The sequence below is a fragment of the Acinonyx jubatus genome, chromosome B4 (genome assembly GCF_027475565.1).
Source record: "Acinonyx jubatus isolate Ajub_Pintada_27869175 chromosome B4, VMU_Ajub_asm_v1.0, whole genome shotgun sequence".
NCBI lineage: Eukaryota > Metazoa > Chordata > Mammalia > Carnivora > Felidae > Acinonyx > Acinonyx jubatus.
Window position 1 is genome coordinate 134,055,636 of NC_069387.1, and position 12,202 is coordinate 134,067,837.

At 43.5% G+C, this 12,202-nt stretch overlaps 1 protein-coding gene across 7 annotated transcripts in view; it reads right to left on the bottom strand.

The window, feature by feature from the left end:
* EFCAB6 (EF-hand calcium binding domain 6) overlaps window positions 1-12,202 on the bottom strand; it is a 245,050-nt gene that overhangs the window by 194,844 nt on the left and 38,004 nt on the right. For 6 of the 7 annotated variants that reach the window (XM_053226905.1, XM_053226903.1, XM_053226901.1 and 3 more), the window contains one exon: window positions 5,617-5,705. The exons of the other annotated variant lie outside the window; for it this stretch is intronic. In XM_053226905.1, coding sequence (XP_053082880.1) covers window positions 5,617-5,705 — 89 coding nt within the window. The remainder of the gene's footprint in view (window positions 1-5,616; window positions 5,706-12,202) is intronic. 7 annotated transcript variants of the gene reach the window in all.

The following is a 12,202-nucleotide window of genomic DNA, read 5'->3' on the forward strand; positions in this document are numbered from 1 at the left end:
TTAAAAATAAAAATAAAGACTTTTTGTTAACATGTTTTAACCAAATAAATGCTTATGTAGGGCATGCAGAGATCAAAATTATAAGGATTTCTAAATTATATATTTATAAGCGCGAGGTATTTCTTACACACTGCCATCTGCCAGCAGTGTAGACCTGGACCAAGTCCCTAGCTTCTCCATGCCTCAGTTTCCTCATCCATAAAATGAAATCTAACATTTATTCCTCCCAGGTAGTGTGGGAACTGAGCAATTAGAGCTGACACTTCATGAGCGCTTCCTACGGCGAGCCCCATCTGATTTAATCCTCACGACGACTGTGGGTCAGGGGCCATGATCGTCCTGGTTTGCAGACAAAGAGACTGAGGGAGACGAAGGTCATGGCTGCAGAAGTGGAGGTGCCGGGTCACACCCCACATCGCACCCCTCTGCTGCAGTCCTGTGTTCTGACCTCTAAGGGGTCCCCAGTCCACTCCAGGGGCACTCCTTGCCACGCTGTAAAGGACTTCGTGGTGGATGTATGTCTGTACCATCCCCGTGGCTCGATCTGCTTTTATAACTGTTTTCTCTCTCCCACTATCCACGTATCTATCAACTACTTCAGAGCCCCTCTTTGGAACAATCCGACGGACACCTACAAGCAGAGAAGCCAGGAACGGTCCACTTGAAGGAAAAGCTCTCTGGACAAAGCAAAGGGAGGACACAGCGGCATGAGGCCGAGGGGGCCGGAACTCAGCACGTCCCAGCTTTGCTACTGGCGGTGGCCACGGAGACCAGAGCCCCCCCGGCAGGGCAGGGGACACGGGTGAGTGCAGGGATGGAAATGGATGCCAGCTCTGCGGTGCTGTGGCCATGATAAGGAAGCTGGACTTCATACTGGGGTAAGCGGAAGACGTTGGAGCGTTTCCAGCAGAAATTAACTTCATTTTACGTTGGAGGAAACTGAGGCTGGGAGGGGGAAGTGCCCAACTTCAACAGGGAAACTCGCCAGGATTCCAGACTTATGGTTCTATATTAAATGTAATATTTTTCATGTCTTAATTATGTATCGGAAGAGACACAAAACACTATTTTGAAGATACGTTTCAGACTTAAAGAACAAAAACAGACAAATGCCTGTGTACCCACCGTCAGCTGGAGAAATGGAGCAGCGGGGGTGTCCCCGGAGCCCGGTGTCCCCGGAGCCGGGTGCAAACTCGCTCCCCATCTCCCCCTTCCTCCCTCCCTCCCTCTCCGGTCCACAGGGCAGCTCCTGGGCCCAACTCCCCTCTGGCCCTCTTCCCTTCACAGCTGTCTCCCCTACACCGCGTCTTGCACCCCTGAACTCCATCTTTCTGTCTGCTTTGGGAGAACACAGCTTATTATCAGCTATTAACTTAGCGGCGCCCTCTTTCTTTAGTGTTTCTCAGAACGGTGGGTCTTGAAACCCTTTCACTTTTTAACCTTTCTGTAAGCCTGTCTAGGTTTTTCTCTTAGTGGAGTTTACTATTTGTTACCTAGTCAGACAATCTGCGCCTTTTAAGTGGAACATTTATTACAATCGCCAATACATTTGGGATTTCTATTGGTTCTGCCCTATTCTGCGGGCTTTTGCCTTCCTTCGGTTAATCCCATTTTTCAGGATTCCATCCACTTGTTTGCCTCTAAACACTCCATGTTTAATCGTGCGGCAGTTGTTCTGCAAATTGTAACCTGCATATTTTTCAAAGTCTAAAGTTAATCAAGATTTCTCATCTTCCTGCTGGACAAGGTAACAACTCGAGGACATTTTATGCCAGTCCCTCCTCTCCGTGTATATATTGCTACTGTCGTGTATTTTAATTCTCTTCTAGTTTTAAATTCCCAAAGCCATCGTTACTCTTGGCCCTTAGCGCTTCCTCAGGTCAGCGGGTGTTTGGACCCAACTGCACACTCACTGTCCTTTTTGCCCTTCACTCTTCCCCGCATCGCCTCTAACTGTCCAGCCAGGAGCGTTTTCCTTCCACCTAAAAAGTCCATCCTTTAAAGTTCTTTCACTGGATCTGCTGGGGGGCCAGATCCGTTTTTGTTTTACAAGGTCTTTATTTCAATTCTGAAAATACTGAAAGATATGTCCTTTATATATACTTCTAAGATTTTCTTTCCAGACACTGTGATCGTCAATTCACTCGCCTGGCATCCCTGTTGCTGTTCAGAAGTCACTTTTGTCTAGCTGTTGCCCTCTGGCTTCTTGGGAGATCTCTCGGTCTGGGGGTAGTTGTGCCCCCACCCCCATCTTTAATCCTGCTCGGGACTTCTTTGGCTTTCTGAGTCAGCGGGACAGAACCCTCCCTCGGTTCTGGAAAGTCCTCAGCCATTGCTCCTTCAGGTATCACCCCATCCCATCTCTCATTACCATCTTCATAGAGTTCCAGTTTCATTTCTGTGACTCTGTGCTGCCTTCCGGCTAAGTTTTTTTCTGGCCGGTCTTCCAGTTCACTTATTTCTTCTGCTACAGCTAATCTGTTTCTTGAACTTACTGAGTTTTACATTGTGTTTATGAAATATGACTTATAGATAGAAAAGAATATGTATTTTCATAGTTTAGTTATTATTAAGGCAAATGCCTACTTAACAATCACCCAAATCAAGAGTTAGAGCCAAACACAAAGGCCCCCGACTCGCCCTTCTCCAATTGTAGGGGTTCCTTCATACTACATGTGTGTATAAAAGTAAGAGGCATGCTTTGTAGTACAAAGGAAGGATCTAGTTGAAAGGTGACCTTGAACACCACAGGCAGAGGGGACACGTGTTTCTCCCTTTTCCACATGGCCTGGCATCAGTGCTTGAGCTTATGCTATGGCGAGAAGCGAAAAGGGCCCCGGTGTTCCCACAGAAAGAGACCTTACAGGTCCTAGGCTGGCAAATACTTTATTCCCCGTGCATGGGAGAGGCCTTCGCACTGTTTCAAACCAGGGACACCAGTCTCAGTCTATGGTCGGTCCCCTAGGCCAGTCTGGTTTCTCCTCTTGCTGCCTTTCCTCTCCTCTCTCCGATTCTGCTGCTCTGCAGTTTCACTGGGACATGTCTACGTAGGCGTTTCTTTTCATTTGGCTGGCGTAAGCTTCTCAGGCATCATCCTTTTCAATATCTCTCTTCCCTATCCTTTCCCTGCATATCTGGAAATCCAGTAAGAAATCTCTTGCCCTTCTCTTTCTCCCCACCATGTCTCTTACACCTGTCCTCCATACTTTATCTGTCTTTGTCTTTCTGGGTGGCCTTCATGGATAACTGCTTTGGAACTACTTTCCACTCCACTAATGCTCCCTTCGGCTGTGTTTAATCCACGACTTTCACCCAGCCACTGAATTTTATATCAACAATTGTTATTGCATCTTTCAAGTACCAGAAGTTCTGCTCCGTACTTTTCCAAATCTTTTTTTTTTTTCCCTTTTGGCCTCTTCTTTCGTATTTATATGTTGAGTCCATTCTTTCATTCTTCTGAACATTCTAAAATAGTTTTAGATTCTATATTCGATACTTCCAGTATTTCGAGCACTTGGATATCTGATCCTAGGGGACATTGCTTCTATTGGTTTGCCAACCTCATTCTTTGTCTCTTCATATTTTTCAATATTTTGTGTGTGTGGTCTGGTATTACTTGGCACTTTGTGGAAATTCTTTAAGGGCTAGGTTGAAAATGTATTCCTCTACAGAAGGCCACACCCAGGCCAGGACCAGTTTTAAGTGAACTACTAGCCTAAGACTTCTCAGACCACACAGGTAGCATTATTTCAGGCACAGACTTGCATAAATACTGACTTACTGCGCTTTGCCCAAATGCAGCATGGGAAAAGGTAGGTTTCCTTGTTGTGCCCTTCTGTGATGCAGATTTATATTTATAACTTACGCTTACATGAGGGTTTAGGTGTCCTAACTTTATATGTACTGGTCTTCTGTTGGGTCCCTCCACCTCAGTGTGTCTCCTGTCCCCTCCACTCTAAATAGCCAACCGAGCTGAAACACACATCCACCGGGATTTAGCTAATACTCTCAGGGCAAAAGCTGGCTTTCGTCTCATTTCATGTTGGCCTCTAAGGAGTCCTCGCTTTCTGGCCAGCTCACTAATGAATGAAAATGCATGTATACGTTTTACCTTATATCAGTCAGTTTAGTGGTTTCCAGCGGAAGTGCGTTCATGGATATACCCTACCATATTACCAGAGGGAGCATCTCTGTTGGCTACGATTCACTGTCTCCAACAGCAAAGAAAATTCAGCCCCCCGGGTTAAGTCAGTTTTCAGCTAAACCTTTCAAACTTAGTTTAAACATTTAGCCTTTTATATTTAAGGAAGTAACTTGTGATCCTTTTCATCTCAAGCTAATTATTAGACTGATGTTTCAAAATCAAAGGAACAAAAACAAAAGACAAAAAAAGAACTCTCCTGCTTTCGGGTTTTCTAGTTGTTTAGCTTTTCCAACAAGTAACATTCAAATGAGGGGACTGTCTACCCAGCGACCTTATCACAGATGGGGACTGCTTTAGGTTAGGAGCATCAAAATACAGTTTATAAAACAAATAGTCATTCTTTTGAATAAATCTGGAGATGATCTCAGCCCAACACTTACGGACCATTAACTACACAGAGCACAGAGCAGTCCCCGGCTGCCTAGGGGCTAATACTTCGTCACTCGTGTTGGCGTTGCTGCACCGATTCTGTTTTTTAATTGTGATAAAAAATCAAAAGAAACAAACCAAAAAAAAAAAAAAAAAAAACGCACAACATAAAATTTCCCACCTTAATCATTTTTAAGCGTGCAGTTCATCAGTGTGAAGTATATGCACACTGTTATGCACCACGTCTCTGAAACTCACGCCCATTGAACAATCCCTGCTCTGCCTCCCCTCTGCTGCATGATTTCTTACACCTACGCTTGCATCCACGACTGATTCCGTCAGGAAAGCTATCACACCAAAACTTGCTAATGCTTCAGGATCAGATTTAACTCTTACAACTGCACGACTCCTGAGAAAATGAGGTTTATTCATTTAGAGTCAGATAATCTGAGTAATTTTTTTACTAAAATGGCCTTTCCTGAATCACATGCTAGAATCAAAGAACCTTCCAGCTGATGGAGACATGAGAGTTCATACTCTAACACTCCCCTTTTGCAGGTAAAGTGAGCGAGCCCCAAGCGCATGCTACAGTTACAGAATCCAAAGGACCTCTTTAAAAAATATTTCATTTGTACCTCCTAAAACATGATCGCTTTTGAATGAGAGACGTTAGAAATAAAATAAAAATGAACAAATTTAAATTCTGCATCTTAACATTTTTACTTCAAAATTAAAATGTATTATTTCCAAACCTGAAGTACGCTGCACATAATATATATTAGCACTGTCTTAATTTGTTACGTTTCCATTTCCAATACAGTATTATTTCTTTTGTTCTAAAATGCATCCTACATTGAGGCTACTAAAGACTTGTCTACATATACGTTTGACTGAGGATTAACTCCATTAAATTCTATATGGACGAGCTCTACCAACTCATCTTCCACACATATCTGTTGACCTGATTAGCTCTCATGACCTCATAGCCTCTCTCTTGTCATTCCATAATTCACATTTTCATATGAGCAAACGAAACCACTTACCTCTTTATAACATTTATATGTAGGTCCATCCCACTGAACCCGGACAGGAATTCAAGGTAAGGAACGGCACCAGAACTGGTGAGGGGGATCTACATTCAAACAAGAATGACAGCCTGTTAGAGGATTCAGATCCAAGTAGTAGACCGCACAGGAGTTCTCATGGTGTAAGACAGGATGCCATCAGAGGGGCGGGTAGTCTAGGAGGCACAGCTACTTCACCTAGGTGTCTGAGTTGACATACATCCTCAATAAACCGGGTACAAATAGCATAAATGCCTGGCCAATCTGTGATCAATTAAAAGTCAACAAGTTGTCTACAAAATTATCTGAAATCTAGTTCTATCTAAAACACAGAGTACAATTAGGGGTGCCTGGGTGGCTCAGTTGGTTGAGTGCCCCACTCCTGGTGTGGGCTCAGGTCATGGTCCCGGGGTCATGGGGTCAAGCCCCTCCTCAGACTCCAGGCTGAGAGTGGAGCCTGCTTAGGATTCCCTCTCTCGCCCTCTCCCCCGCTCACAGGATCTCTCTGTAAAATAAAAATAAATAGGGGTGCCTGGGTGGCTCAGTCAGTAGAGCATCTGACTTCGGCTCAGGTCATGATCTCATGATTTGCGAATTCGAGCCCCATGTCGGGCTCTGTGCTGACAGTCAGCTTGGAGCCTGGAGCGTGCTTCGGATTCTGTGTCTCCCTCTCTCTCTGCCCCTCCCTCCACTTGCACGCGCACGCTCTCTCTCTCTCAAAAATAAACATTAAAAAAATTTTTTTTTTAATTTTAAAAATAGAGTAAAATTAGTAGAAATACGTTCTACTATACATTTTATATGTACTTCTATGTGTATATATGTATAAATGTATATATTATATATATTTTTCCCCAAAAGGGTGAGGCCACAGCACAGTTTTACCGTCTGAGGGTCATGTGAACTTTCTGTACATTCATATACTTTTAAGGTAGAAAAAAAGCCATTTTTAAATTAAAAATTCTATAAAGGACATTATTGGGTCAAGTGGGTCAATATGGGCTATAGATTAAAGTAGTATCTCAATGTTTAATTTACTAATGTTGATTACTGTGATCGTGTAAGAGAATAGTTCTTATTTTTAGGAAATACACAGTGAAGTTTTTACAAGTAAATAACCATAATATAAGCGGCTGCCTCTTAAAGAGTTCAGAAAAAAATGATGTACACAGTGTATATGTCTTGTACACCGTTTGCATCTGCATACAGACCACACGTAGATAACAAAAGATCACAGGAGAAGCAAATGAGAGTAAATGTTCACAAGTGGCAAATCTGGGTAAAAGGTCTATGGGTACTATTTGTACTATTCTCATTCTTACAGATTTTCTGGAGGTTTGAAATTACTTCTAAAGAAAAAGTCTAATTTTTTAAAAAGTGAAAATAATTATCTCCCCCAAAAAAGGATTCGGAAACTAAAGTTAAGACGTGTAATCAGGGGCGCCTGGGTGGCTCAGTCGGTTAAGCGTCCGACTTCAGCTCAGGTCACCATCTCGCGGTCCGTGAGTTCGAGCCCCACGTCGGGCTCTGGGCTGACGGCTCAGAGCCTGGAGCCTGTTTCCGATTCTGTGTCTCCCTCTCTCTGACCCTCCCCCGTTCATGCTCTGTCTCTCTCTGTCTCAAAAATAAATAAACGTTAAAAAATAAAAATAAAAATAAAAAAGACGTGTAACCAATACAGATATATTTTATGAAGCCTCATACAAACACACAAAGTACAATTTCCCATACAGCTGAGCGGCTCCCACGTCTATACAGTCAAATTTGATGTTCACTTAGCCCTTCAAATTCCAGCCTCAAAGCCTACACGGCTACCTCAGTCTTCCCCAAAGGACAAATTTCTCTTTTCTATTTAAAACATGTGTGACTAGAAAATGGGACCAGAGGGAGAGTGGCTCACGGTGTGGGCCTTCGTGAAGACGTTTCCTGAAAAGCACATCCGTGATTTCTATTTCGGATAGGGTATTTACTAGGAGATGTCATTTTGGGGTAGACACCTCAGAGTTTGCCTAACCCCACAGAAGAAGGGCGAGAACAGGGTGTGTGTGCTGCTCCAAGACAGGAGGCCTCATGGTTTGGGGAGTAAGGCTTCATGACAAGGGGGGAAACGTACAATTGCAGAGCTCATACCCAACAGACGGGCACAAGCAGTACCCTTGGTGTTTTACAGGAGTTAACTCCTCTAGTCCCAAAACCAGCTTCTGCGGGTGTGGTCGTTTTCCACATTTCACAGAACAGGGATGTGACCTCCCTGCACGGCACTACCATTAAGTGCCAGAACTCTCTGTGATTCCAGAGCCCAAGTTCCTGTCACTGCGCTAACCACCCTGCCAGGAAGGAAGGAAGGAAGGAAGGAAGGAAGGAAGGAAGGAAGGAAGGAAGGAAGGAAGGAAGGAAAAAGAGAGACAGAAAGAAAGAAAGAAAGAAAGAAAGAAAGAAAGGAAGGAAGGAAGGAAGGAAGGAAGGAAGGAAGGAGGGAGGGAGGGAGGGAGGAAGTCCATTAACCTATTGAAGCTTTTGTCACATTTCACATTGTTACTTATGGTCTAATGAAAATTCTAACGTGGCAGATACATTTTTGCATTATGTCCAGCCTCCAAAGCTCAGTCCATTAAACAAACCAAGAATCTAGTCTAGAAGGAGAGGCTCTTTGCTAAGAATTCACTTTTTCAGTATTTGTGATTCTGGCAAAAATGTTTAAGAATCGTAACCACCCAACGATGAATCACTAAAAGTAAACTCTTAGACTAGGGTGGCAGAGGGTAGTGTTTAAATCCACATCCATCGTGTCGACAAGTGTCTTCAAAGACATCTCTTTCCCCAACACAGCACGACCTTCGGGACCAGACCACAGCTGTGGTTTTCTTCTCTGGAATCTCTTTGCCAATTCAACTCCTTTCATAAAACTTTTATTAACGTTCAGAGACCGGGGCCACCTTCGTAGAAAGATTCACTCTACCGTTAGTGGAAACTAAGGTACAGGGCGATGCCCTGCCAGCAATGCCACACCGTTCTTGCCCTGATCGGTCTCCGAAACTGTCCGACATTCAAAAGTTCTCAACGTGGTTCTTAAAATAAAATTGAAGCTGAAGTGAGTTCACTGTAACTGGAAAACTCTTACCTAATGTTGGCAGTGAAATTCCCCTGAAATATTTTACCGGTTTCTATGTTTCCAGTTAGGTTTACATTCACTATTGGAAAAGGGATTCGCTGGTAAAAGATCTAGAAAAGTCACCCGCCCTGTGAACTCCAGTGACTGGAAAGAGAAACCCTGCTCTTCATTCCCAGTGAACTTGGCCTCCTAAAAATGCACCCCATTCCAGCCTCCTTGGTTTACACACGGTCACGGGAGCTCGAGGTTCTAGAAAAGCCATGCTTATTCTTTCAGCTAGACTACCAGGGCCTGGTTTTTAAAGTCTCTGAATCTCTACAGCTCTCAGCGACTTCTCTTAAAAACAGATGTAGCTTTTAAAAACGGATACACATTTCACATTTTCTGTACTTTTCCTCTTCCTGCATAGCTGATTAGCTTGGGAAGGTTGTCAAAATTTTAAATTAACATTAGATCACGAATATAGGGAGACATTAGCAGGAAAAATATCTTAACTCTCCATTTGGTATAAAGTATCAGTCAAATCAAGCTTATGAGGAAACTCCTACAGGGTTTGCAAGGACAAATGTTCCTTAAAAACAAGAGAACGGTACCAGTTGCCCTCACCCTTGGGGGTGCAAATCCAAACCACAGCGAGTTACCACCTCCCACCCGTCAGAACGGCGGAAATCAACAACACAGGGAATAACAGGTGTTGGCGAGGATGCGGAGAAAGGGAAACCCTCCCGCACCGTTGGTGGGAATGCACACTGGTGCGGCCACTCTGGAAAACGGTATGGAGGTTCCTCAAAAAGTCAAAGATAGAGCTACCCTACGATTCAGCAACTGCACTACTAGGTATTTACCCAAAGGACACAAAAATACTGATTTGAAGGGATACACACACCCAGATGTTTACAGCAGCACTATCAACAACAGCCAAACTATGGAAACAGCCCAAATGTCCACCAACTGATGAGTGGATAAAGAGGATGTGGGGTGTGTGTGTGTGTGTGTGTGTGTGTGTGATCGAATATTGCTCAGCCATCAAAAAGAATGCAATCTTGCCTTTTTCAATGATGTGGATGGAGCTGAGAGTATAATGCTAAGCGAAATCAGTCAGAGAAGGACAAATAACCATATGATTTCACTTGTATGTGGAATTTAAGACACAAAACAAATGAGCAAGGGGGGAAAAAACCAGAGGGAGGCAAACCATGAAACAGACTCTTCGCTGTAGAGAATAAACTGATGGTCGCCAGAGTGAGGGAGGGTGTGTGCGAAACAGGTGATGGCGATTAAGGAGTACACGTGTCATGATAAACAGCGAGTGCTGTATGGAAGTGTTGAATCACTATAGATTGCACACTTGAACTGATACTACACTGTGTGTTAACTGCCTGGGGTTTAAATAAAAACTTAAAAACCGAGAGAGAACATTACCACGTGACACGGCAATTCTACTCCTAGGCACGTACCTTACAGAAGTTAAAACACATGTCCACACAAAAACTTGTACGTGAATTTTTTTAAGTTCATTTATTTATTTGGAGAGAGAGAGAGGGCACATGTGGAGGAGGGGCAGACAGAGAGAGAGAGAGAATCCCAAGCAGGCTCCACACTGTCAGCGTGGAGCCCAGTGTGGGGCTCAAACTCACAAACTGTGAGATCGCGACCTGAGCCAAAATCAATAGACGGGCCTTCAATCGGCTGAGCCACCCAGGTACCCCTGTACGTGAATTTTCATAGCAACGTTGTTCACAAAGGCCAAAAAGTGGAAGCAACCTGAAGGTCCATCAGCCAACGATAAACAAAAGGTGGTCTATGCATACGATGGATCACGAGTCGGCCATAAGAAGGAAGGGAGTACTGATTCCTGCTACAACACGGATGAACTTTGAACACGTGATGGTAAATGAAAGAAGCCAGACACAAAAGATCACGTATTATATTACTCCATTTATAGTGAATGTCCAGAAGAAGCAGATCTACTGTGACACAAAATATATTAATGGTTATCAGGGACTAGGGGAGGGGAAATGGGGAGTGACTACTAATGAGTACGGGGTTTCTTTTGGGGGTGATGAAAATTTCTAGAACTAGACAGCAGTGATAGTTGTATAACCCTGAATATACAGAAAACCAGTACCTTGTAAATTTCTAAATGGTGAATTTTATTATAATATAAAGTATAACTTAGTAAAGTTTTTAATAAAAATAGAGATACATGAGTGCCTGGGTGGCTCAGTCAACGAAGCATCTGACTCTTGGTTTCCGCTCAGGTCATGATCTCATGGTTCCCGCGATCGAGCCCCACATCAGGCTCTGCGCTGACAGCGTGGAGTCGGCTTGGGGTTCTCTCTCTCCCTCCCTCTCTGCCCTTCCCTGCTTGCACTTTTTTTCTATCTCTCAAAATAAACAGATTTTTAAAACTGTGGGTACAGTCAAAAGTGACACATGAAATCACTGATACGTCTTATTTGTGAAATTTTTAGTTAAAGTGAATAAAGGGGAAACTTTTTTTTTTTTAAGGAGAAAAGCTTTTCATCTTTCTTCTCTCTTCCCTGCTTTCCTGTTCCCTCCCTAATAAGTCAGTCCTAGAGTCTGATGGGGCAGAGAAAAAACAATGTCTGCCATGCTGGGGGGACCATGGGAGTCCAGAGCAGGACGTGACCCAGGTGGGGTGAAGAGAGCATCCACACGCGAGGGCGAGGCTCTGGGGATGGGAGATGATCACACACCAGGGAGACTGATCAAATAAGGAAATATACTAAGAATAACAAAATCCAAGCTTCTCGTTGTGTGAAAAGGTAATTGCAAATATGAAAAAGCAAGAAAATTAGAAAGAACCCTGAGAGGTAGGATTAGATTGGCAGTACTGGTGTAGACTCATGGTTTTCAATATAGAGAGAGGTTGGTACAGAAATGAACGGAGATGTAAATGAACGTATACATGTGTATTGGGGGGAAAGGTACCCTTAGAGCTCTGCCCACTGAGAGGCCTGGAGTGCCATCCCAGTGGCAATGAGCAGCCCCAGTGCCCAGATTCTGGATTCTGAATTTCGTTTCCATCGAAAGGACCAAAGCTATTTAGGGAAATGGATAATTCCAGGACTGAGGCAAGGAAAGTACAGATGAGTTTAGAATATTTTATATTGGAAACGAAGGAAGTGCTCTGAGAATGACAGGGGCATGCCAAAAGGACACAAACCAGCAGGAAGGGGCTCCTACTGGTCAAAGTAGAGGCAATTTAAAAATCAAAATAAATGAAGAACGTAATGGATCATAACCACTTGATAAAAGAGGAAATCTTGAGTCCCTGCAAATATAAAAACAGTAAATGAATAAATGAAAGTTCGGTAAGGAATGGAATATTTACATAGTTTCAAATTTTCCCCACAAAATGCTTATTAATTACAAAGTGGATAAAGAGTACCTTACCATGAAAAAGCCTGACAGATCCCAGTATCCCAC